The sequence below is a fragment of the Anabas testudineus genome, chromosome 23 (genome assembly GCF_900324465.2).
Source record: "Anabas testudineus chromosome 23, fAnaTes1.2, whole genome shotgun sequence".
Lineage (NCBI taxonomy): Eukaryota > Metazoa > Chordata > Actinopteri > Anabantiformes > Anabantidae > Anabas > Anabas testudineus.
In genome coordinates, this window is record NC_046631.1 from 7,855,639 (window position 1) to 7,881,720 (window position 26,082).

Here is a 26,082-nt window from a genome sequence, read left to right on the forward strand (position 1 = left end):
GCTTTGTAATGTGGAATTAATTAACAGCAATCTTTAAAAACGAGTCCAACCTTTCTAACAGTTTCTCTCTTACATTACAGCACGGAGGAAGTTCAAAGTCCACCTGGTGTGTGAACATGAGGCTTCTTGACTGCAGCTTCATACTGAAGGTTTGTCAAACGTTACCTATGTTAATAAGAGCACCGGCTAGAACAACTTTCATAATTTGGGTCTTTGATGTTCAGTTCAGAATCTTAGAATGACAATCCTGGTGACGCTTGAGCTTCTTGATCAGTAATATCCTGACACCTACAGAATACTGGTTGTTTCAAACTTGCTCCTTTGTATTTGTTTGAATTTATTTTTTGTGTGCAGACCACAAAAACACTTGAAATTAATGTGCACCAAAAAGCAGGTCACCACTTTATGAAGACATAGCTTCAGAAAAAGCTTTAAATGTGATTTCTAAATGTAACTTGTCTGTTTTATTTTTTTCTGACATGATATAAGAGAGATCACTGCCTTGAAGAATTAACAACACTTTATTATGTAAGCCTACAAATACTTTTGTTTTCAAGTGTAGTCACAGCTTCTGTAGAGTAGTACTAGTCACCAGTGACCATGTGATAGCAGGGAAAACATTCAGTGTGTACTACAGAACATTTTCAGTTGGGATAAGCTCCATATGCACCGAGTCCAAAGATATAAGCAAAGTTTTCTGTGCTTTGTTTCAGAACTCAACCCACAAAATATTACAGAGGATCAGTGGAAGACGTCATTGTCCTGTGATGCTATAAGGCGAGACTCTCCGTGATGCAAAGTGAAGAAGGATTCTGGTTTCAATCCTTTCTGCTCCAAGGCCTCTCTGAGACGAACTGGTGGCTCCAGATAGTACTGAGGACCAGAGGAAAAAGTGATTAATACAGACTTAATGTTAATCTATAACTGACAGGTTGTTCTTGCTCAGTGTTAGACAGGTGTTTATTTCTTATCAGCTTATCTTTAACTGCCCTAGGATGGCTGCATAGCAGTATCAGATATGGTTTCTGTCACAGCACTTTGTATTTGCCCTCTAACCTCTCTGGCTTTAATATCAGTGACACAGATCAGCTCTTTGGTTTTCCTTTATAATGGTGAGCAAGATATTATTTAGATATTACACTAATGCAGTCTAATCCAATGGTGCAACATTATATCTTATTTAATAAAAGTGATCATGTTCAACTTTTTGTTGTCTGAAGAGTCTCAGTCATTCGGGGAAGGTTATCTGGAATTTGAGTCATGGAAACTGGACTTCCTTCTTATCAGGTCAAAACATTTCACTACTCATCCAAGTGGCTTCTTTTCTAAAAAAAATCCTTCTCAGCTTCTCGGACACTCCCTCACATGTGAGGAATGACCAGGTCTTTGCATTGGACCTGGGACTCTGACTGTTCCGTTGCTCCAAGGAAAGTAGTTTTCAGGAAATGGAGCAACTTCAACATTCTTAAAATCAAAAGACAGGTGCTACTTTCCCCCACTGAACTTTCTCTCGTGCTGTAGCCAAGAGACACGCGACGGACTTCAGTGTAGGGTAGTGAGGTAGCTCAGTGGGTAACACCACTGACTTTGGTACGGAAGGTCTGGGTTCGATTCCAGGTTAGGGCGAGAGCTGTCTCACTGCTGATCACCTACAGACTGATGAGGTACACCAGGACGCCAGGACACGGGGATGTTAACTCATCCCCCTTTTACCAGAGTTTAGATATAGTCTATAGTATAGTCTAAGTTACATGTAATTCAATGAAGAGTTAAGTTAGAGTTAACCAGAGAATGATTGTACCCTCTGAAGTCTGCTAGATGTGACCAGGGTGAGTCGGTGTATGAGGGGCAGTATGAGTATGAGTATGAGGTCTTGAGAAGAAAGAAGTTAGTGTATGTATAGAGTGTGAATACTCTATATTTATTTAAAAATATATATAAGTATTTAAAAAATTTAAAAAGATAATTTAAAACATTTTAAGAATGTCGAAGTGGCTCCAGTTCATGGAACAGTCAGAGAGTTGTAAATTTAATTAAAACACATACTTTTATATATAAAGTATAATAACAACACTCCTAGACATACTTACACTAACTTCTTTCTTCTCAACACCTCATACTCATACTGTCCCTCATACAGCCGACTCACCCTGGTCACATCTAGCAGACTTCAGAGGGTACAATCATTCTCTGTAATAACTCTAATCTTGGTCTTCTTGAATTACATTTGTACACTGAATTACTTAATGTAACTTAGACTATACTATAGACTATATCTAAACTCTGGTAAAAGGGGGGATGAGTTAACATCCCCGTGTCCTGGCGTCCTGGTGTACCTCATCAGTCTGTAGGTGATCAGCAGTGAGACAGCTCTCGCCCTAACCTGGAATCGAACCCAGACCTTCCGTACCAAAGTCAGTGGTGTTACCCACTGAGCTACCTCACTACCCTACACTGAAGTCCGTCGCGTGTCTTTTGGCTACAGCACGGGAGAAAGTTCAGTGGGGGAAAGTAGAAACTCTTTTTCATCCTCACAAATGCCATCTGAGGTCCAGGACTGTGAGAATGAAAAAGAGTTTCTACTTTGCCCCACTGAACTTTCTCTCATGCTGTGCCAATACGAGATGTTAAATGGTATATATAGGTTGGACTTATGGTGCGCATCAATATATATCTGAAAGTCCTCAGGATGATAAAGAGTTTCGTTCCCCAAGCTGTCCACCTGCTCAACTCGGATCCATAAAACAAGTAATCTGGTTCAATCAAAACACTGTATACTCTGTAAAATCTAAATTGCTGGTTCGTTGCAGTGTATCTGTTTGTACATAGGTAAATGATTGTGCATGTGTATATACAAGGTTATGTATATGTGTAGAGACATCAATATATGTATATGTACAAATGCAATTGCATAGGTCCCGGTGGTTAGAGATATTTGAGGGTATATATTTATATGTTTATGATTGTATACGTGTGTAGACATACAGAGTACGAATACACGGGTACGTACAGGTTTGCACATTTATTCATATGAGAAAGAAAGAAATCCCCTGGACAAAGCCAGGGGAGCAGTTTCTTAATCTTTAAACTCAGCTACTATCTAACTAAGCAACAAATCAGTGACTAGTGTGTGTGTGTCTGTGTATCTACCTCATAGGCGAGCGCAAAGGTCCCCCAATGAATGGCCACCGACTGTTTAGCCTGAAGGTCCTGGTGAATCTGAACAGCTCCCTCTGGATCTACATGCTGCCCCCGCATCACGTCCCTGGAAAGAAACAAACGGTATTAGTGCTTTGTCGCTTCAAGGATGGCTGTGCATTTAAAATCTGATAATTAAATATGAGTTGACTTAGTTGCCCTAAATGCTCTGAATAGCCTTACTTTTTGTTTCTTAAACAGGTTTAACAGTACAGACGAACAAGCTAACCCCGGCTGCAGTCTGAACATAAGTAAAGGCAATTAATTTTCTTTTTTTATGTAAAGTATAACATTAATGTTTACTGTTCTGGTAATAATTAAAGGTGGCTACTAGAAAACATTCCGGTGTTACTTTTTTCTGCACTCCATTTACAAACATAAACAATATTGGAAAGATGAAGCTGTACAGCACACACAATGCCTAAAGCGATTTCTATGATCCCTGACTAGCACTAGACTTCATGGACTGTACTTAGTTGTAGGGGTGTACCTAATAAAGTGGATGTAGTGTGTGTTATGTGCAGTACCTGGGCAGATATGCTCCAATGGGTATTGCTGCAAGGTCAAATGGTCCAAAACGCCGTCCTATTTCCTGGAAGGCAGGGCAGTAGCCAGTATCACCAGCAAAGAAGAATCGATGGTCTGGACCCAGAATAGACCAGCTCCCCCATAATGACTGAACCAATACATTAAGAAAAAAAAGACAGGTTTTATGAACTAATGCTGCTTTAAATTCAAAATAAGGACAATTTCAATATATACATTTGCCTGATAAGTGGAACTGATCAAATAAATGCTACGCAGGCATCAAGAAATACATGAAATCAGTCCATTAATAATAATAATGACCCTATTGTCATCCAGCGGTGTGCGTTTGCTCCAGTGCTGAGAGGGTGTGCACACAAATGTGACATCATCATGACCTGGGACACAGTTTTCCTCCCACCAATCCAACTCCATCACGTTCTCACAGCCCATCTTCACCAACCAGTCCATCAAACCCAGGGGCACGAACCTACAAAATACACACATGAACACATACTGAAGTGTTAATGTTGGAGTACATTTTGATTGTTCTCGAGTGCTGTAGAGATCAGCACAGAGCTCTGGTGATATTACGCCATTCTGTACTCAAATGCGCCTAAAAATAATTGTTGTTCACTCATTTGTGTTTTGTGATGCATTAACAACTATCTGATTGAATAAAACCAATCAGAGATAATAAGGATCATAATTATGGAGGTGGTTCCCAATGTTTTCTTGCCAGTGCACATAAACTATACATTTAAGGGCGTGGATTTCAATCAAACCAGAACAACCACCCGTCCATTAGTCACACATACCAGCGTAGCTCCCCTCCGAAGCGTGCGTTAAGACTGCCCACAGATCCAGCATCCAGATGGTCATAATGAGAATGACTGATGACTACAGCATCAATCCTGGGCAGCTGTTGGCAGAAGCAAACAGGAATGAACAAGCTAAATCAATGTGTCATGTCTATTAGTCTGTTTAATACAGCCAGTTCCTGAAATTCAAGAGTGAAATGTAAGAAAAAAAAAAAAAATCAAACCTGCTCCACGGTGCAGGGAGGCCCTCTGTACCTCTTGGGCCCCATGAACTGAAGGGGTGAGGCCCTCTGGCTGAAGATTGGGTCTGTTAAAATATTTAACCCGTCCATTTCAACCAGAACTGTGGCATGACCCAACCAGGTGACCCTCAGACCTGGACCAGAGTCTGAGCGGTCCGGGTTCTGGACAAAGTAGGGTTCCATCACTGGGAGCTCACTGTCCAAGGCCTATGGAGGAAGAGGAAGCAACAGGAAGTGGTTCCCAGATGAACAAAGGTAGAAACACACGAAACGGCCACCTCAGCAGCTTTCAATACTAATCACTGTACGGATACTGCAAGAAAGATATTGAATATTCAATAACGAATTCATTTGATATTTACATTTTAAATGAAAATATTCATTGTTTGGACACTCACACTGTTGCCTTCACAGTAAGATCCATGTAGGACTGAATTCTTTCCCATGAGTCACATCAGCTGTGTAACTGAGCAAACATCCCAATCCATACTGATAACATTCAGTTTGTGTCAGTTTGTTAGTGTCGACAGGGTGTTTTCCATCTTTCAATACAAAATAAACTGGGATGGTTTTTAGCACTCTGACAAATATATATAATGAAGCCCTGTTGGAATTTGAAATCACTGGACAGTAAATTTTTAGTCTAACAACTACCCACCTCTGTAGTAGTCGGCACATTGCTGTGATTTTTATCCAACAAGAAGAACCTGAACAGTGTTGAGTAGGAAGGGAAACGCCACGTGTCCCAGGGGTTGGTCCAGCGGCCATGTTTGTCCCGACAGGACTTTGTCACTTCCTCCTAAAATCAAAGAATACAACTGCATTAAAGCCATTTGCTGTGAGGAAGTCATTTTGAACACAACACACAAAATACATCAGACCAAGAGAAACCATGAGGAGAGAAGGTATCAACTGACCTCCAGGCGATAGTCCAGGCGGAAGCTTTTGCGGGAAGAGCTGCTTTTCCTTGGAGTCTGATGATTCACCTCTCCGCCCTCAGCACCTCGTAGCACTTCACCATCCTACAAAAGGTACAAATCATCACATCTTGTGCCCTGAAATTTTACGTCCAGCTGGTAAAATACTGAAAGTGAAAGATGAATATGGGGATCGTTTCACTGCCTTTACTGTTATTTGATCATCACTATCAGACTCACGATTTACAGTTTTGAAGGATTATATCATCTTTTTATTCCTTTAACTATCTTTTTGTCAAAACATGGTACCTACTGGACACTGCCATCAAAGCAACTTCAGCTGTGTTCTACTAGTCACGACTGGCTTTGAGCCACTTGCAGAGAAGTAGAGAACGGGTTTGGTGAGCTCCACACCTCCAGACATCCAGAAGGGACTTCATCAAAAAGTCAATCGAACTGAGTCATCATCATTATTATTATTAGCTTCACTTGTGACAAAATGTCTGCTGTGAAATCCCCTATTTACAGATTATTTACAGATCTAACAGCAGCAGATTCTTCTAAATGAAGCATTTCCTTGGGCTTTATTATTTTCCCCATGAAACAAGTTATTGACTCCACCAAATCTTGTCCCATCTAATTGAGCAGGGTGCTTTACCTTCACCAGGCCTATCCTCTCCTCCAGTGCAGCTCTGTCTGAAGATGGAGGCTTCTCCATGGGAACACCAGCACACCTAGTGGACACAAACACATTTTAACAACATAAATAGTTAGGAGGTACCTCACAATCAGCTGAACCACGATTTGCGACTGTTGGCTCTCAACCTGCTCTTCAGATGCAGTCAGGGGTCCAACTCACACCAGGAACACTAACAACCGGCTCACAAGCAGCTCAACAGTTGAACCATAATAGTTTGCATGTCAGAAGATTACTATTCAAATCAAGCTACTATCAGAGGTGACATTTATGTTCTTCCACGGTACAGTTTACACATTAAGTTCAATGTTTAAACCTTGCTATACTAGTCAATGTGTGTTTCAGTTTTATCTCTTAACATCTTGTTGCCAGAGAGTTGCCTAATGGGTGTGACAGCAGTGTTTTAACGCTGATTAGGAAGTCACTAGTGCATGCATGAAAAAGCTAAATAAAATAAAAGGTATAAAAAAAGAGCCACGTTAACTATTAAAAGTGACCTAGACAGGCTATGAACATACTTCTCTGTAGCATTTTCAACTTAAATGTACTCATTAACTTTTAGATCTTTCAGTCCAGGTGTAGCTCCGGCTATTTCCCTTTTGGACAAAATCCACCTCAAACACTGTGGTGTAATATTAAACTTTGAGCTGAGCTACAGTATTGTTTACAGCTGAGCTGAACCAATGTCCAAATACATTTCTTCAATAGAGGTCCTGAACTGAATGTGAGACACTAGGGACAAAATATAAAATAACAGGTTGAATTTTACATTTTAATTCAGGAGTAGGAAAATATCCAGCTACATGTATTAGATATATAAGTTGATGTTGGCACATACACGCTCACAAGTGAGCGAGCACAATCACAGCCCTTCATCCTGCTGTTATCCACAACAATCATAGTGCAACAGAAACGCTTTCCAAACACAATCCAGTCCTGAATGACTTCCTGCACTTATGCTTAATGAGAAAATGCACTCGAAGAAAAAAAAAAAATGCCGTTTGTTGCCATCTGACTGATATTGATGTGAAGATGATGCTGGTGTTATGCTGTGGGAGTTGTAGGATTGCCGGTTGTGCACTCTCGTGCACTAATGCAATGTGAGCCATCAGCGCCTCTTGCCCTCCCTGTGGAACTCCATACATGAAAGCTGTGTGCTGATGATGCACTCAGCCTCATGAATGGACTTTTACTGGACACTACACACTGGGACAACAATGGAGCTTTGTGGACCACAACCAAAACAAAGATCTACGTGGCCAGCCAGCGTGCCTGAAGTCAGACCTTCTCTTGAATTCAAATCCCCCCTATTGATGTATAAAACAGTGTTGCCTCAAAGCCACAAAACCTGTTGCCAAAAATAAAATCAGTTACAAGTGAACACATGTTCTAGTCTACAGAGCCCCTGAGCATGAAGGAGCCTGGTCCCTGTGACTACAACAGCAGCCAAAGAGCAACAATAACATATATAACAGAGTGAAAACAAGTGAAGACATCAACTATTTCCTGTTTAAATGTCTCAACGCACATTGACACACAGTTAAAAAAGGAGACACACAGGCTGGATCAACACATATCCTCCTTATTATATATATATATAAACAGGTAATGTGGAAACACTGCAGCACAAATAAACATCCAAACAAAACAAGCTGATCCAGCTTACAACACACACACCTTTTCCACCAACTCACCTGAACACTTGGACTAAAACAGCACCAGTGGTTTTTACCGTGGACACATTAGTGTTAGCAGAGCCGGGGCGACATTAGCAGCGTCTGTGCGCCTCGATCAGCACGACAGACACAGCTGACGAGAAGGATCTACGTTTGCAGGATCGATGGGTGCCTTCAAAATAGCAGCACACGCTGCTGGAGAGGGACGTGCGTCCACAAATAAGACGCGGGGTCGGCGAGGATCAGCGGTCGGTACCAGCTCGGTTTGTCTGACGTCGGTGCAAAAACCCTCTGATCACATGACCGAGCAGCTCGTCTATGGCTGCAGGTTGTTTTAAATCAAGAGGCTGCAAACTAAACCCTAACAAAAGATAAATATCACCTCCTGGAGCAAGTGGTTCTGCAGGATTTGCTGCTGAACCAACCTTAAAGCTGCATTTAAATAGAGAAAAGTAAGAAAGTGGCACAAACACACTCGATTATTATTATTATGAACAGTATTTCTGCAGACTTGCCTTGAGCTGCTCCTGCTGATGAAGGACACCTGAGCGGATCTTAAACTCAGCACACTCACAGTGGATTTACTCAACTTACAGCTGCACGTCAATAACAAACACACAGGCCTGAACCACGTCGTTTCCATTCTAGCTCTCTGTATTTCGCCATGTTTGCATGGGAATGCTGCTAAAGAACATGCATTAGACAGCGGGTTACATGTTTGCACAAGTTGCTCCGCGTCCGTTCAGCAAAAGTTGATTGAACTTCCTGTCTGCTGCCTTCACGGACTCACGGAAATGTGAAAACAAACAAAATCTCCTTTTTTTCCCCCCCTCCTGCAAGCTACTTTCGTGGTTATTTTGCATTAAAAACATATTCAAGCCACTGCAACAGCTGAAAGCTCTACCTGAGAGGTAGAGTCAAACTCTGTATTGCTTAGTGTAAATTATCACAACAGATTTCTTTTTGCTGGTCACATCGAAGAAAAAAGCAAACTGACTTTACCGCATAACCAAAAACACATCATTACGGAGCCCAAAGCCTGGTAGGAATTTCCTCCTGGACCTTGACCTGCCTGCATATCATTCCTGTCTTTTAAAATAATCCTAAATCATCACAACACAAGCGAAGTACACACGAAATACAGTTGATTTATTTTACATACAAATTGATAGGACTGGTACAAAAAACATTCACAGTTAAACTGTTTATGAGAATGTAATGTTACCTCAGGTTTCAATAAACCATAAAGATGACTAAAGAATCCAACAAACATAAAACAGAAAATGACAAGATCTTTACAGCCAACAGAAAGAAGAAAAAAACAAGAGTAAAACAGACAGATGACCGATTACAAAATCTATTTTTCACTTGTAAGACATCTGAGAATGCGCCCAGTTCTGACTGTGGAAACAGATTAGTATTTAGTCTAATCAGGGATGAGGTCCGGTGCCGAGTTGAATGAATACCTCCTTGGGTATGATCAGTCTCTCAGTGCTCTTTGTGGTCTCCATCCTCCTCCAGTTTCCTGATCTCAGCCTTCAGGTGGTTGATGGTTTCTCTACTAGCTTTGAGTTTGTCTTTGAGCTCTGTGATTTCCTGACTAGTTCTTTTCTTTGCTGCTTCCATTTTCTCCTTAGTCCTCTGTTCCAGCTCGCTGACTGAAGACACAGACAGGTAGGCACATGAACACAATGACAGTGACTAAAATGTTGTGAATGCTGCTCTGAAGTACACTGCTTTCCGTGACTTAAGATGTTAAAATGGCAACCAACTCCCATATTAGTTGATATATACAGTGCATACTTATGTCTTATGGTTCTATGTTTATTTTGTGTGAACATACATTCTGTTTCATGCTTGTAGGCTCCCAGAGTGAGTTGTCTTGATGTTGTTAGTAGCTGCTGCATCATGGCCGTAGGATCCTGGAAGATCTGGAAATTACAGATAAAACTGTTTCACACAACTCTTAATTCACAGCTACATTCCCTGAACTCTTTCATTTACAACATCAAAATAGTGGGACCCTGTGTGCTTCATTTACCATAAACATTTACAGTGATGATTGAATAAATAGGCATACAATTTTATTGTTAAGAAACACAGAAAGAAGTTATACCATTTCATCATAGAATTCAGACACAACTGTCTTCTTAGGCATGGCACTGGAATCTGACTGGAACAGCTTTAACAGGTGGTACAGAGTGACCTACCACACACAGAGAAGAGCAAATCAATACATTAAAATGCAAACAGCTTAAGAAAATATCACTTGGTGCCTTTTATTTTAGGACCCGTTAAATCAGTCACAGTGAAGATTAGCACACAGTATATATTTGTAATATTTAGTATGGACTTTGAACTGTAACATGTTTTTTTAATGACTGTTTACTAAAGGTGTCTCTTACTGGTCTCTCATTAGGATCAATGAAGAAGATCTTGATGATGATCTCGAACTCGCCCCATCCTGTCTCTGTAATCTCATATGGGGGTTTTGTCACCACTGGAATAGAAAAAAAAGACACAATTATAAAGACTAATGAGCAAACAGACAATTTAATCTAGGTCACATCTGAAGCAGGGTAAAATCCCTTACATGTACAGCCATCAGACACTCACCTCTCAGTGGGTTACCGTAACTCTCATGTAGCTTGAACTGGATCTTCTTCACATAGGCAGACATATCCTGGCAGAACAATGTTACGTTATTGTAAATAAACTCATGCAAAACCATTGATTCATAGAGTAGCAAGATTAATGTTCAGACTTGGAGTAAGTCTTAAATGATCTGGATGTCTAACCTCATTTCTGTAAGGCTTCACATAGACAGACCACTGGTGTGTGTGTCCATCTTCCTCTCTCTTCTTCCCAAAGTAGCGGGCAACATTTCCAAACACTATGGGCTTCACAATAGTCACTCCCTGCGGATAACAGAGAAGATAACACGTTAAAGATTGATAGGGATGTACTACTATTGAAACGTTACGTGATTAAGTTACGTTACCAACATATATTTACTTGATTATCTAAGCTATTTAAATTTTAGACAGTGAATAGATAAACATACTACTTTAGCTAATGTTAGTGTAACGCTACCTTAACTCGCCCCCCAGAATCTGGACCAAATTCAGTCATCTTTTTAAACATAGTATAGTAAAGAGAGGTTGAAGGTGATCTCGTTGTATAGTCTATAAGACTCTTCTTGATCCACAGCGTGTGTCCAAATGTAACAAACCGGCCATTTAAGCATTAAAACTATGCTTTATAAAGCAACAACCGCATTTTAAAACGCCAGCCAAACAAGCACCGGAAGTGCCAAGTGTACCGTCTTTAGCTGTCCGGTAGGAATGGGGACCGGAGGCACTAATGTTCCGCTGCCTCCGTTTCTCCGTTCCGCAAGCAGCTTCTAACCTGATTTCTAGTCAACATCACAGATATTTAAACTGACCCCAATCATACACTATTCCTAACCAGTTCTCTCTGCAGCCAAGGAGTAAATAATCGTGTAACAGGAGCAGAACACGAACATTTCTGTTACGTTTTTCAATGTCAAGTACTCTAACATGATTATAATAGACACACTTAAGGGATTCCCAATACTTAAAACATGAACACACCGGTGCTTCACTCATTTTGATAAATTCTCATTCTTAAAGATTAACAATGTGTATGTATGTAAATGTAATACTTAATATGTAACATTGAACAGTTATAGATTTAACTCTTCATTTAACCAGTAAATGTATTATATTGGCTGTGATTTTAAAAAGTCTTTATCAAAACCACTCATCATGGCAAAATACTACATGCACAAAGCCAAATTTATGAACACCCCACCACCTCTTTGCTAAATTTCAGAATAGAAATTAAATGCACTGCATGTATTCAAAATGGGTCAATTATACAAATAGACTCATTAAGCACGCAACATGATTTAATCAAATACCCATGCAGTTTCCTTTTTTTTTACTGAGAGCCATGGCCTGGAAATAAGGAGTGGTGGGATGAAGACTGCATCTATTTATCCTCATTTGCAATAATTTGCTTTTAACCAATAGTCTATTCTTACCTGATGTCATTAAAATCACTTCAAAGGAAAGCCACAAAACCAAACTGAACTTAGAATTATTTTATTTTACCAATGACCACGTGATTCATTTTGGCTACCATGCGCCTTTCCCTCACAGTGTAATCACAGCGTTACTGGCCATCGTTAGGATAAGGACAGGCCCTACTAAAAATCAACTATGACCCCAGGTCATGTCAAAGATGTCACAAGGGGACTGATCTCATCATCTTCACAGTTGTAAGATTTAAGCAATTTAGCCCTGAAAATTCCAGCTTTTCACTGGGCCAGTCTGCATTGATATTCTGACCTATTACATTTAAATACAGAAAATAACTATAAAACGCTAATTAATATTTACTTTTACTCAGGGGTCACACTGTGCTAAATTTTAAAACATTGACATTCTGTTGCAGACTTGATGAAAAAGTAGCTACAAACAAAACAGTTGTGACTAGTGAAAAAATTCTATAACACACTATTCAAATGAAATACTAAAAACACACAAACGATACTTTCCAACATTTTGTGTGAGGTAAAGTGGTCTGAACCGATGAAGCACAGCCAGAAACTCCATCTGGATGGACCTGGCTCTTCTTATCCACTGACGTAGACCTGAAAACACTTACCTTCAACACTGTGGAGAGACGTCGGCACACAGCAACACCAAACAATTTCTAATGAAAGGCACCGTTCAAAGAGAACATGCAGGGAAAACCTGATGGCCCAATTGCCCCCACTCTGTCTGCTTAAAACCCCGATTTACATTTTGTTTTGTTACTCTTTTACAGAACCTGCAGGTTCATGGGAGTAAAAAAAGATTTACATTTGTGAATTTGAATGTCTAACACTTTGAACACTTTTCAAAGTATATTATTAGAATAGACTATCTTCCAAGAACATCACGGTGGTAAAAACTTTCAGATGATGTTACACTCTAATATCTTTTCACAAAAATTCAATAACTGCCACAACCTCCAAAAATGACTTGGACGCTAGGATCCACAATATCTAAATTCATCAAATGCCTTTGGTGATGCAATAATTAAATAACGGTCATGGAGATTTGACCCAACATGACAGATACAAAAACATTCATAAACAAGTAAAACAATAAGCTTCAACAGGACAAAAAACAAAACAAAGGGAAAAGGAGCGAGGCATTTGAGACATAAAAGCATTTGATATTTTCCTGACTAACTGTAAATGTTAGTAGTAGTTTTGTCTACATTCCTTTTTTGGGGGAGTACAAATAAAACAAAATGCAATATATACCTGTTGTTACCCCAAATCTAAAGCCTAACATATGTATGACTGAAGATTTTAATCTAAGAGAAAAATAACACATCTGACTTGGTACTAATTTCCCAAACTGCAAAATATTCAATATTACCAAGTAGAATCAGTGTATCAACATTTCTACAAAAAAAAGAAAACAAAACAAAACCCAAGACATCAACACAATGTGGCACTGATTTGTATGACAATATTCGCATTATAGTGCATTTTTCATGTCTAATAAACTGTAATTCAGTGACCACAGTGCTGAACTATTCCCTTATTCTGTGTAAGAGATAAAACCTAAAGTTAAGGAACATACATATAGATGTAGGTGTAGAATATAAGAGGAAAAGAGTACTTTTTAGCTGAAATAGCAAGTTCTCAATGGGATTGATATTTGATCAATAGATGCTTAAATGAAAACGGACTAAGACTTGATGGATTTTACATTAAAAGAAAACAGACTTCGAAGAATGAGGTTGTGGTGACTCTTCAGTGCGATTACACATTAAACAGCACAACCCCTCCGTGAACAGCGTTTTGTTCAGTTTATGGTTCATGACGTGAGGTCCAACACTGCCCCAAACAGGGTTTAAGATCTATATATCCTACCTTCTACTAATCAGTGCAGGTCGTCTTATTAGACATCATTGGTCTTAGCTTTTAAAAACAAAATATATATTAAAAAACAAAAAACAAACAAAAAAAAAAACGCTTCTTACACAGCTAAAAAGTATCTTTAAGTACACAAATCCAATATGAAAAGCATTTCGCAGTCAAAAATATACATTTAATATAAATGAAGCAAACATGTAGAGAATTCACCAAATGTTATTACAACACCATCTAGTTTTTAATCAAAAGCAGAGACATTTACAAACATACCAACAATGAAAATAATAAATGACAGGAGAGAGGGGAAGGGGGAGAAAACATCAAACATGTACCCTATAAAAACTGATCTCTAAACTGAATGTACACAGTACAGAGAGCCAGGGACAAATAAAAAAAACAAAACAAAAAACTAATAGGATGTAATGTTTGTGTCTTCTATCTGGGGCTTGTGAGGGCAACTTTATTGTTTCTTTGCAAAAAAAGCATCACACATACTCATCCTCATATGAAATAAAACATCATAAAAATAAAAGAGCTGTTTGGAAAGTTTTTCTTTCATCTTTAGTTACCATGAGTATAGGTGTTTGGATAACAAAGCCTTACACAGGTCAGGGTCTTCCATCCACTGCTCTCAGTCAGGCAGACAAGATGAACAGACAGAAGTATGGGTGAAGGAGGAGAGGAGAAAAGAGGTGGGAGGGTGGAGGAAGAGGTGGTTGTAAATCCTGCCCGGTCATGCAGGGTGGGAAGGTGGTGGTGCACTGAAAGCGTTCCTCCTGTGCCCTTCATCCATCCTTGATCCTCGTTAGCTGAAAGGTGTCAAAACGAAGGGTGGAGTTTGGTTTCGAGGCAGCCCAACAGTGAACATCCCCCCCCTTCCCTCATCATTAAACCTCTAGACTACACATAGTAAAGGTCAGAGCTGGGTTCAATTCACAATCAAATCTAAGAATGGAATTTATCCAAATCCACTTACTACTAATTTTGTGCTGACCGACAATTGTAAGAAGAGAAAACTGAAAAAAAAAAACATTCAACCTAAAACTAATTTCATTTTAAGTCAACATTCTCATTTGACTGTGCATTGCCTCCAACCCTGGCAGTAACTGTTCATACTGCATTAATTTGAAGCATAATATATTGACTCATAACATGTGGTTACATTTTTATGAAGACAGACAGGCAATGACACCCATGTATAAAACTGTCAACTGCATCAAAGTCAAAGATGGACATGAGCTAAAGAGTTCACCTGAAGCAAAAACATTCATAGTCATGGTTTAGCTTCACACTACTCCCTATTAGAGTTTTGTTTTTTGTTTTATAAAATTTACTGGGAACGAGGTCAAATATTAGCCACAGAAAGAACCGATCAGCAACATTAATACCACTTTGTGGCATTACTGTTGTGGTGGACAGGTGTCACTATGGACACTCTGGGTTGCAGACTGAAAGTCTGGATTCTTGGATATGACTCCCTTCATGGATCTTATGTTTATATGCTTGTTTGATTTTATTGACAATAAGAAAATATACTGACCCCTGTCCACCACAAACTAAAAAGCACTAGGTGGTGTTAACGTTGTGGCTAATCGATGAATATCTGTGTATGCATATTTATGAAAGCTTATGTCAATTTACTGATCACCTTCCCTGTATCTTATCAAACAATCTCTCAAAGACTGGATTACTGCAAATTTAAAATTCATTAAGCTTCCTGTTAAAACAATGACACTTAAGCAAAATAAGGGTGAAACACAGAAAGAGCAGTAGATCAAAATATAAAACTACAAAGAGGAAGGCATGCTTTTGACTTAGACACAGCAGGTACTACTTTGCTACAACTACCTCCCAGATCACAAGTAACAGAAATATCATTTTAATGTGATTTGGTATAACCCTGTATGACCGAGAAAGTCCAGTAAGCGGTACAGGTATCTAAAAAGGCAACCTCTTGATCATAGACAGCTGCAAAGCTTCATTCGACTATCAACTATGACCCACCGATATTCCGCACCATTTAAAATCCCATTTACCAGAAATGCAATTTTTTTTCCAGACGAAATGACAACAGTTGAGATACAAATTTGGCATGCATTCCTAATATTGAAAATCAAGTTCACTGGGGCCTAAATAGACTGTTTTACCAGGCGCAAAATGCCAGAAGTGGTTTTAACACCAAAATGGCCTCAGTTAACAGGCACCAGGCAAAATCTGTACAGATAGCTCTTACATAGTTCAACGATTCAAATTCACATTAAAACTCAATAAGTTCTCTGCTGTGGAAATGATTTTGTTTTACATAATGCATGACTGCAGACAAAAACAATTTGACCAATATTTTACACAACACAGTAATTAAACTCAATGATACACTGGTAATTGAAGGGAACTAACATTCAACACAAGTGGAATGGGCATGAAATTTCGTCAATGGTCAAATTACATCCAAATATCAGACTAAGAACCTGCTGAACGTTTATTATAGTTCATAGAAAACATTCAAATGTATAGCAGTGTTTACAGCATGAAAATTAGACAAGTCAGAGCCAAACCAGGGTCGAACATTTCATAAAATACTAGCTGCAACTAAGCAGAGCACGACAGCCTGACGTGTGATACTTACCATTTTGAAATTCCCTTTAGATACTAGATACTGTGATAGAGGCCGGTAAAGCATTCACTGTAATGTAGCAAATACTTTAAATAACTTTATTAAACTAACATTTTTGCAAGTACGCTATGAAACCAGATCATTTGAGTACTATAATAACATCAAAGTAAGTTTGTTAGATATTATTTCCCCTGTATTGAAATTAACATTTCTGCTTAACATGAACACTGACATTAATGAAGTTTAACTGAAATTCAGTTTGACCCTGGTTTGACATGAGTATGCTGGTTTTCAAAGTTATTACAGCAGCATACAGACTAATATATAGAATAAAAGGCTAGTATAGGCATAGCATAATTACTGTGTCCTCTCTAGAATGGCTAACGAAAGGTTATTACTGAAACTGCAGTGCTTTAAAAAGATTTGCCATTAGCTGTTACCTATATGAATATGTACAAATTATATATTATAAGTGATATCACACAAGAAAAAACATCTACTTTCTGTTTAACAAAAGAGGTTCCCAATGGACAAAGTCATACTACAATTAGATGGAACAGAGGTCAGATCAACTCAGCTAATGACTAAGTTACATTCATTTGGTGGGAGATGGGCCTGTTTTCAGACTTCAGCAACTCCACAAGCAAAACCACCCCAATTAATAGTTCTTAGCATGAGGCGCAGAGACACAAATAATTTAAAGTAGTTTACAAAGAGTGTTCCCTGCTCGATGAGCACAACTCTTAAGAAATTTAAAAAAGAAAATTCAGTCTGTGGGATTATTTTAGATTGAGAAGAATTATATAGGGTGATATCTACTGGACAGAGATGCTGAAGGGTCAGTGTAACTGATTAAGCTCTGCTAAGTACTGGTTTACACAACACCACAAACATCTTAGGGCTTTGGCAGTAAAGGACATCAGCACAACACAAAACTGTTCACACCTGATTTTTCAACGGTAGTTCCGTAAACTTTACAAAAAGGTTATGATGTTGTTCAACACGCAAGTGACTCATTGGAAGAAAGCATCTACCCATTAAAAATTACAAAATTATACTGTACATCTATCAAAAACACTGGATATGACAAATTTACATCTACAATATTTACCTCTAATAATTTGAGAGCAACACAATTAGTGTGATAACAGTAATAGTTGTTTACAAGTCAGTGTCAACTAGGTTCAGATGAATTTATCTACAACTCATCCATAACATGACTTAACATCGCTAACGAGCTGGCAAAATGCATAGTATTGTGAGCCAAAACACTCCATAACACTGATTTTTAATCATTAAAATCAACTGTAGCCTAAAGGGAAATTTCAAGACATGTAAGGGTCACATAGAAAACTAATATTACAATACGACTAACATGTTTCAGTCCACGCCAAATTCCAAATAGCATATCATGAATTAACTCTGACATTAAAATTTTAGTCTATGTCCATCAAAAGGCCACAGACATAGATTTATTTTCATTTTTTCCCCCCCTTCACCTCAAATGTCTTACAGTGAGGTACAAAAGGTTCAGTAGGGAGCAACACTAGGCTGCAAAACATTCAATGTGACAATGGTAAAATGCCAGGAAATATTACTGACATGCAAATATGGTAAAATTACATTGTCAACAATTTGTGTCCAAAAAACAAAAATAAAATCAATAAGATACTGATACCGTTTGATATTTAAATTTCCCTTAATAATAACATGACAACCTTTAAACTGAATGGGTAAAATGTATACAACATTACTATGAATGGAAATGTTACAAAATGCAGATTGGTCTACTGTTGACAAAACATTTTAATTATTTTTCTAAAAATACATTTAGATTTGAACAGGCCATACAAAATGCATCTATATTAAGTACTGTGAAAAATGATTAGGAATACTCTGAAATCTAAATCGAGCGCATCACACTGACAAACCAACTTAGTTTTTTTTACTTCAAGTTGGCATTTAATGAAATGCTAAATCACTGAAACTTGCTACTCGTGCCGGACAAATTCAGCTTTTGATCCACTGGCCATAGTTGCTGGTAAAACTCAAAATCCAGATATTTCCACTTTAACAAACCAATTTTATGTTCAGCAAAGATGAATTTACACAGATTATTTTCACAGCCTAAAAACATGTAACAATATCTGGTTAGTACTGCTTATGTCACAAGTATAAACTGGTAGTTATGGATTTGTGGTCAGTTTTGCAATTTTGCAGGGGAAAAAAAGTTGCCAATGAATTTTGTAATTTACCAACTTCAGAAGCCTATAGACCAAAAATTCACAGTCAACCCACAAAATAATTTTTTCAGTAATTTGCCAACATATGTAAAAACTTTTGGAGGAATCACAGCATATATATATATATATATACACACACGTCTCATACAAATTCCATAAGTGGAAAACAGCACAGTGAATACAACGAGTATTGGGTACATTTTCTGAAAGGCAAAATGAGTGAGAACTGAAGAAAAGTAGACCTACCTTGTACCTACCTGGAACCAAAGAGAGTTTTCAAAGCCCTCTCCTGGCTTAACCATTCTCTCCTCATCCCCTTAGTCAAAATGTTAAGAGTTTTAAATGAAACCAAATAGATTATTTGATCACATTTACATTTTTTGCGTCAGTTAGTTGCTTGGCAATTGTGAGTTTAATTGGAGCCGAATCCAGCTAGTAGAAGAGGTAAGCAATCAAAAGAGGGCAATGTAAAACTTCTGTTCTTCTGTTACTAGTTTGACTTGGTCCAGATCCAACACAAATGTAGTGATGAAGAAGACAGAATAGATCTTATGACAGAAAAAAAACACAAACATAAAAAGACAAAAATTTAAAGAAGTTGTACATACCTGCCCCTCTCGCCTAACGGTGTCGGTACTCCCGCTCCCTCTCTCTTTCCCGGTCTCTGTCACGGTCCCTCTCTCGATGGCGGTCCCGCTCCCGACTTCGTTCTCGGTAATAGTCCTCATGCCTGTCACGACTGCGAGACTTGTGACGTCTGCTTTTTTCTCTGGAGCGACTATGGTCACGTTCCCTGGAGCGCTCTCGCCTGGCAGAGACAAAGCAGCATCATTAGGCTTTCAGAGCTTTAAATACTAATCTTATGGGACCAATTCCCAATTCGAAGTAGTAATTCAGGCTACAGTCAACTGTAAATATAGGTTACAAAAACAAAGCAACCAAGGGAGAAATGGTCCACACAGCCTTAATGCCATATTTAAATGTTACCCCAGTAATTCACAATCTTACCTGGAGGCAGAGCCATAGCTTTTTGACTCAATTCCATGAAGACAGTCCTGCAGAGAACTGATTAAGACCTTACAGCGGTCATCTGCTGACACTTTGGACTGCTTAATCAGACTGATGGCTGTCACCAGGGTCTCGATAGCACTGCCATAATCGGCTGAAGAGACAAGAAAAGTATGTGTTAAACTTTGATTTTGTCCCAATGTTTGTACTTTCGGCATCAAACTCACTGTATCCATTTTACTAGGCGTTACCTGCACTGGCATCCGATACAGCCCTGGATATGGCGCTGGAGGAGATGGCTCTGTTCCTGTTCATGATCTCCTCAAACTCTGCCTCACTTAGAGGGGTACGTGAAGCCTCCATCTCCCTACAGAAACAAATGTCATGAAAGCTCTTATGTTTCACAGTAAAATGTGTACTTCTGTTCAACATATCATCATCAACATACCCTTAAGTTCATAATTCTTACACTTTCTAAAAAAAGCGATATCCGTTTAGCTGAACACATGATATGAACATAATAGAAGTTCCCATTTTATTCATTTGCACACTACATCATCACCCTTACCGGCCTCCAGGACCATAGTCTCCTCTCTCGTATGGTGGAGGGCGTCCGTATGGGTCATTTGGTCCTGGGGGTCCTCGGCTGTCGTTGGGGGGCATGCTGTTATTACCAGGTGGGGGGAAAAATGCAGGGTTTACATGAGGGGCTGGTGGTGGTCCACCTGGTGGGGGACCTTGCATGTGTGGAGGTGGAGCCAAAGCCATGGGAGGTCCAATGGGACCTGGAGGACGAGGAGGGAAGGGCCCTGGGGGTGGTGGACCCTGCTGAGGAGGTGGTGGACCAGGAGGAGGGCCGTAACCTGGAGGAGGGGGGCCTGGGGGCATTGGTCCCATTGGTGGCTGGCCAAACTGACCCGGGAAGAGAACAGGAGGGGGAGGCCTGTCACCACGATTTGGGGGACCAGCAAGGGGTGGGGGAAGGCCTTGGCCAGGAGGTGGAGGACCTGGAGGGCCAGGAGGACCCGGTGGGCCAGGAGGGGGACGTGGTGGACCCTGCATTCCACCTGGGGAAAATAAAAACAAAATACAAAAAGACACAAAAGACATAACATGAGCTTAAGTAAATATTTTAGGGGAACAATGGAAGAAAATGTACTAAATACTGGTTTAAAAAAAAAAAAAAAAAAATCCTGTGGGCCGTGCCCATTGATAATACAACTGTTTATTAGTTTGCGTCCTTTTAATAGACAGATACTGAAGCAGCACCCTTGTATGCTGTATGTGCAGCTGCCCAACATCAATTTTCCACTTTTCACCAGGAGGAAAATTGATACTTTGGATACTGACTGAGGCAGTTCAAAGCAGGGCCAATGATACAGACAGATAAGGAACAGCAAGCTACAGCTACAGGGAGCCGCAAATGAAAAAGAAACAAAATAATGTGGAAAATTAAATCAGACGGAAACGTGATGTAATGAGGACACACACTCAGCAAATTATCTTAAGCAAGCAGTTTTAAAAATTGGAGGCCTATTTATTGTTGGATTTTTTCCGGTGTTTGAGTGCGCTGCTGTATTTTCACAAAGTCAATGTGGCTTCATCAGATGCCATTTAGAACAAATGAGGACTACTTGGGCTTGGAACTTTACAATATGATTTAAATATCTTCTTGACGTTGATCCTTGGCTGACTGAGTAAAAATAGACTTGTGTTGTATGAATTCATACAACATGAACAACACAAAATGACTTGAAAAGTTTTTGTTATAACCTCAAAAGAACTGCACACATAAAATTAAGTCCGTTTTAGTTTACCTCAGAATAGTTACCCTGACCTGGGCCAACAGTAGTAGTCAACCAACTGACCGGCTGATCTTTGACATTTTTAAATTGACAAGCATCGGCTGATATTTCAGCTCATACTGGACAATTAATAAAAAAACATCACTCATCGTTAACCTACTTTGAAATCATTTTACGCGCAGAAAGTCAAGAAGGTAGTCAAGCACCTGTTAAACATGCACAAACTCTCAGAATAATTAACATCCCACATTCCTGAGAAGTTCCAGGAGTTTCTCAACATCTTAAAAGCGTCTCTGTGATTCCCGCAAAAATAATTTACCAAATATTTTTTCTTTTTGAGGCCAGGTGGCCTACCATGTTGAGTTACACTTCAGCATATTTCAGCCATAAAAAACCCACATTGGTGGACCACTAGCCAACAGTAAGGGATTTAAAGATTTTGTTGATTCATTCAACTAAGAGTTTGGTTAAACACGCTATCGATCAAATCAATGGAGGTGTTTCACCTCTTCCATGCCAGCTCCCGTTCCTGCCCCCTGGCGGGAAGGGACTGAAACTCATATCCATCAGAGGGCCATCTTGGTGCCTAATCAGATCTGGTCTCATTCCCGAGCCTAATGGGGAAGAAAGCAAACCAATCACAACTCTTCCCTTCTGAAACTTCTGCCTGAAGGCCTGTCACAACCCAGCAGCACAGGGCACCAGCCACTAAGCAAAACAAGAAATCTGAAAGGTGGGATGGTGGGCAAGATGCAAAAATGGAAAAAGGAAGAGCTGACAACTCCATTCTTTTCTACTACAAGTGTAAGGCAGCCAATCCAAGAAGTTCAAGGTTGGCAGCTTGCCAAGCAAAGCTTTGAGCAAACCGCTAGTCAAGGAATGGTATTGGAAATTGTCAGCGAGCAGAAAACTGGAGCGGAGGAAGGATTATTTCTTCAAGTACTAGTGAAGGGGTCAATAAAATAAAAATAATAAAAGGTAAAGAAAACATGCAAAGGCATGGCCCTGCAAGAAGATCGAAGGGTAACGATGCCCTCACTAGAAAAACTACAACAGACAAGCCTTGCATCCATGCAGGTGTGAATAGCAGCAAAGTTTTTAATGCATTTTTCATTGTGTGATGATTGCTTCAGAATATTGCGCTGCTATATTACGTCCTCCCAATTCGCCCATTCAAACATATTTTTGACAATCACATTGTTCAGTCTAACGACGTCAGTAATAGATTCAACAACGTCCCGTGGCTACTTTCCAACACTTGTATGAAGTTTAAAAATAAAAGAAAATAAATAAAAATAAATATTGAAATGTCTGAACTTTGGCAGCTAGATATTTAGAATCTGCCAACAGTTCAGACACTGAACCTACACTCAGTCTTTAAATTGTGAAAGTAAATATAACAACTGAACTTCCTGAAGTCAGATTTAATATTCAAGTTTAATATTATAGAATGTTTACATAACTTAATCTACCCATTAACTCTTCAACCTGTACTTTCAATACTGCCCTTTAACTGACTGAACTCACAAGGACATTGTCTCCACCATTATGAGTAACACCTGTAACCAAACTAACCAGGGAAATGTGGTGGTGGCCCTCCGGGCCCAACAGGTCCAGGGAAGCGGTCTCCTCCAGGGCCAGGCGGCCCAGGAAACCTGCCTTTGCCTCGACCTCCCATGGGGAAACCTCCACGAGGGCCTGCTCCAGGGGGCCCAGCTTTACCTTCCCCAGACATCTGGCCTGACTGAGCACCTGAGAATGTTTATATGTTTAAATTAAAAAAATAAAAAAGGTTTTACACTTGTGCTATATGCTGTATGTATTATAGACCGAGTCAGTAGCTGCAGCACTATTTACTAGCATAACTGCCTGTACTAAAATTGTTAATCATGGAGCAGTGTATGCAGTTTAGCAGACAAACTGAAATCTTAACATAACTAGTTACAAACAGCACTGTAACACACCTAAATCAACTCTTGCTGACTAAACATTAAGTTATGCAGAAGCCATTTGAGCATTTGTCCTACTTACTTTTGCGTGACTGCATCTCAAACTGGCTGAGGGACTGCTTGTTGCATGGCGTGACAATTGGATTTTGACCATGGAGCTCCCTCTTTGATAGCAGCTCCATTAACTTCCTGGATGATGCTTCTGAACCCACACACACCAAAGCAAACCTGGGAGACACATGCAGGACATACGCAATTAAATTCATGTTTAGAGTTAGACCTAGTTCAGACATTACAGAGACACAGCTTCTCAAATGCAATTTCACAATCTAGAGACTAGTTCTGCATTAAATTACTTTAGTAAACTAAGTTGGAACCCCTTGATGCACCGGCACAGCGTATTACTGTGATTTAGTTCACTCATGTCACACATAGACAATTGTGTCCTCACCCTTTGGACTGCCCATTGGCTCGGTTTTCAAAGAACTTGATCTCCAGCACATCTGTGATGCCTATTGACCGGATGGCTTCTGTCAGGTCCTCATCTGTCGTCCACTGCATAACAGAAGAAAACTTTGTTTAGAGGTCTTTAAGGCCTTTTTATTAATTAGTTGAAGTTGAAGAGCATAAGATTTTTTTATTTTATTTATATATATATATGAGAATTCTGATACCCACCCATGTGAGGTTTCCTATGTAAAGGGCAATCCTTTTTCCTGTGTAGGTGTACACCACATTGGGTGGTGCGCTCTTCCCTCCCTCTGTGCCACCTGGTGCAGGCAATGTGTCCAGGTAGTCACGATCTTCTGGAGCATCGCCATTATTGGCTGATGGGGATATTACATCATCGTACAGGTCGATCTGCTCGTGAACTGGGTAGTCGGCTTCCTGTGAGTGGAGTGAAATTAAATTAAATTAGGTCAGATCCCACCTTTAGTGACAAAAAAAAGTATAGAAAAAGCATAATATTGTACATTCAACACTGTAGTGATTTGTTATTGGCCTTTATTTCCCATTTTAATGGGATTTGACAGTCTTTGACATTAAATCAGTTGCATTGTCTGAATGTATTGATAGCAGTACTGACACTCCTACTTACACATATATTAAATATACTCACTGTGAAGATCATGTTAGAATAATAGCATAAAATGGCCAAAGGTGGACTCAACATTAACTTACTTTAAATTAAACTCGCATGCAATCTGACACAACCGGATGCCTCAAATTTAGCCATTAGGTTCTTATTTATTTATATACATATGTGGCTGCAAGTAAATCCAACTTATATATGACTTTATTAAATCAACAAACTCTCGTTAATGAAACGACATGCTGTACGACTTCCGTAACTCCAAGCTCAGTGGAAGAATAATGGGTGAACATATACAACATCTTTTGAACCCTTTTCACTCTAAAAAGAAGAATATAATATCTCTTGATACCCAACAAGTCATCTTCATCCCAGATTAGTTTGATAAGGTTTTACCTGTAGTAAAAAAAAAGGGGCGTGTGGGCGAGAAAGAAAACAAACGCAGAGAAAACATTCATGCTACACGAAGCTAATGGTTACAAGCTAACAATCACAAACATTATCATTTCTACCTTATTATTTAACGCAATTACAATACCATTCGTTTCAACCTGGTATTTTATTGTGTGGCTTATCAACCCTAGCCACCTAAAACTGACCCAAAGTAACTAATCGTGACGATAAGCAGCGAGTTGCTAATGCTACTTAGCTACGCTAACGTAACTGCGTTTGTTTGGTTGGTTGGCTATGGCGCCACTGGGGGCCACGCCGAGGCCCGAAGCGGTGACTGCTCAACAGTGGAAGCTGCTTTCACCACGTACCCAAGAGAAACCCAACACATGTGCACACCGCATATCAAACACCGTGCGCTGCACAGGTCGCGTTAAACGGCGCGGATGCAACACCTGGACTGGCTAACAACAGCCGAGGCTGCAGCCTTGCAGCATGGCGAAAATGGGGCCTGGGAGCGAGAGACGCTCGTTTGGCCGACAAAGCACGGTCGTCTTCGGTCACAATAACAAAACAATAATAGCAGGATACGTCGACAACGTCAACATTAACCGAACTGTATTGAATGTGAATTTAATACCTGGTTGAATTCCTCCTCTACGTCGGCGTAGATATCGATGTGATCCACACCGTCCGCCATTTTCCTCTGACCCGTCGCTTTCTCCGCCGCCGGTGAACAACACTGAGCCACCTACAGGACAAAGACAGCGCCAACTAGCGCCCCTGCTGGTCCACTTCACTCACGACAGCACACCCACACTGTTTCTTATATAGGCCACTGATGTCTTTTATTCTGTTTATTATTATTATATAGAAAATAATATGTAACCAAAGGTAATTCAAATCAGGCATTAGCGTTTACATATGTTCTTTCCTTTATATATA

The 26,082-nt window shown here is 39.6% G+C and overlaps 3 protein-coding genes across 6 annotated transcripts; all 3 read right to left on the bottom strand.

The window, feature by feature from the left end:
* Window positions 1-147: 147 nt before the first annotated feature.
* On the bottom strand, window positions 148-8,827 carry napepld (N-acyl phosphatidylethanolamine phospholipase D). Of its 2 annotated transcripts, none has more exons than XM_026363316.1 (10): window positions 8,592-8,827; window positions 6,362-6,437; window positions 5,704-5,808; window positions 5,445-5,585; window positions 4,769-4,993; window positions 4,542-4,645; window positions 4,048-4,213; window positions 3,726-3,874; window positions 3,151-3,265; window positions 148-873 (listed from the first exon to the last, which is right to left on the bottom strand). In XM_026363316.1, exons 1-10 carry the CDS (start codon window positions 8,717-8,719, stop codon window positions 742-744), a joined length of 1,341 nt encoding a protein of 446 aa, XP_026219101.1. In that variant the 5' UTR covers window positions 8,720-8,827; the 3' UTR covers window positions 148-741. The 2 variants fall into 2 exon arrangements, with proteins under 2 accessions (XP_026219101.1, XP_026219102.1); XM_026363317.1 differs by lacking the exon at window positions 8,592-8,827 and adding an exon at window positions 8,095-8,578.
* A 377-nt stretch (window positions 8,828-9,204) lies between these two features.
* On the bottom strand, window positions 9,205-11,723 carry yeats4 (YEATS domain containing 4). Its single transcript, XM_026361290.2, has 7 exons — window positions 11,170-11,723; window positions 10,875-10,994; window positions 10,693-10,759; window positions 10,482-10,576; window positions 10,193-10,282; window positions 9,920-10,007; window positions 9,205-9,734 (listed from the first exon to the last, which is right to left on the bottom strand). The coding sequence occupies exons 1-7, from the start codon at window positions 11,218-11,220 to the stop codon at window positions 9,565-9,567; spliced, it is 681 nt and encodes a 226-aa protein (XP_026217075.1). The 5' UTR covers window positions 11,221-11,723; the 3' UTR covers window positions 9,205-9,564.
* Window positions 11,724-12,187: 464 nt separating this feature from the next.
* cpsf6 (cleavage and polyadenylation specific factor 6) lies at window positions 12,188-25,923 on the bottom strand. Of its 3 annotated transcripts, XM_026361288.1 has the most exons (11): window positions 25,778-25,923; window positions 24,333-24,542; window positions 24,106-24,209; window positions 23,737-23,882; window positions 23,281-23,457; window positions 22,212-22,319; window positions 20,469-20,967; window positions 20,152-20,267; window positions 19,901-20,054; window positions 19,504-19,700; window positions 12,188-14,846 (listed from the first exon to the last, which is right to left on the bottom strand). In XM_026361288.1, exons 1-10 carry the CDS (start codon window positions 25,835-25,837, stop codon window positions 19,514-19,516), a joined length of 1,761 nt encoding a protein of 586 aa, XP_026217073.1. In that variant the 5' UTR covers window positions 25,838-25,923; the 3' UTR covers window positions 12,188-14,846; window positions 19,504-19,513. The 3 variants fall into 3 exon arrangements, with proteins under 3 accessions (XP_026217073.1, XP_026217072.1, XP_026217074.1); XM_026361287.1 differs by having other exon boundaries at window positions 12,188-19,700; XM_026361289.1 differs by lacking the exon at window positions 22,212-22,319 and having other exon boundaries at window positions 12,188-19,700.
* Window positions 25,924-26,082: the final 159 nt, after the last annotated feature.

Bases quoted from the DNA above. Each gene is read 5' to 3' on its own strand.
- napepld (XM_026363316.1), bottom strand. From the start codon at position 8,719: ATGGAAACGACGTGGTTCAGGCCTGTGTGTTTGTTATTGACGTGCAGC. The intron at 4,646-4,768 runs GTTTGATTTTTT...TTCTGCCAACAG, and splicing joins CTCCCTGCACCGTGGAGCAG to CTGCCCAGGATTGATGCTGT. The intron at 3,875-4,047 runs GTCATTATTATT...GTATTGGTTCAG, and splicing joins CACCGCTGGATGACAATAGG to TCATTATGGGGGAGCTGGTC.
- yeats4 (XM_026361290.2), bottom strand. From the start codon at position 11,220: ATGTTTAAAAAGATGACTGAATTTGGTCCAGATTCTGGGGGGCGAGTT. The intron at 10,577-10,692 runs GTGAGTGTCTGA...TTTCTATTCCAG, and splicing joins TTACGGTAACCCACTGAGAG to TGGTGACAAAACCCCCATAT. The intron at 10,008-10,192 runs GTATAACTTCTT...TGTAATTTCCAG, and splicing joins CTGAATTCTATGATGAAATG to ATCTTCCAGGATCCTACGGC.
- cpsf6 (XM_026361288.1), bottom strand. From the start codon at position 25,837: ATGGCGGACGGTGTGGATCACATCGATATCTACGCCGACGTAGAGGAG. The intron at 24,210-24,332 runs GTGGGTATCAGA...TCTGTTATGCAG, and splicing joins ACATAGGAAACCTCACATGG to TGGACGACAGATGAGGACCT. The intron at 23,883-24,105 runs GTGAGGACACAA...TGTGTCTCCCAG, and splicing joins GCCAATGGGCAGTCCAAAGG to GTTTGCTTTGGTGTGTGTGG.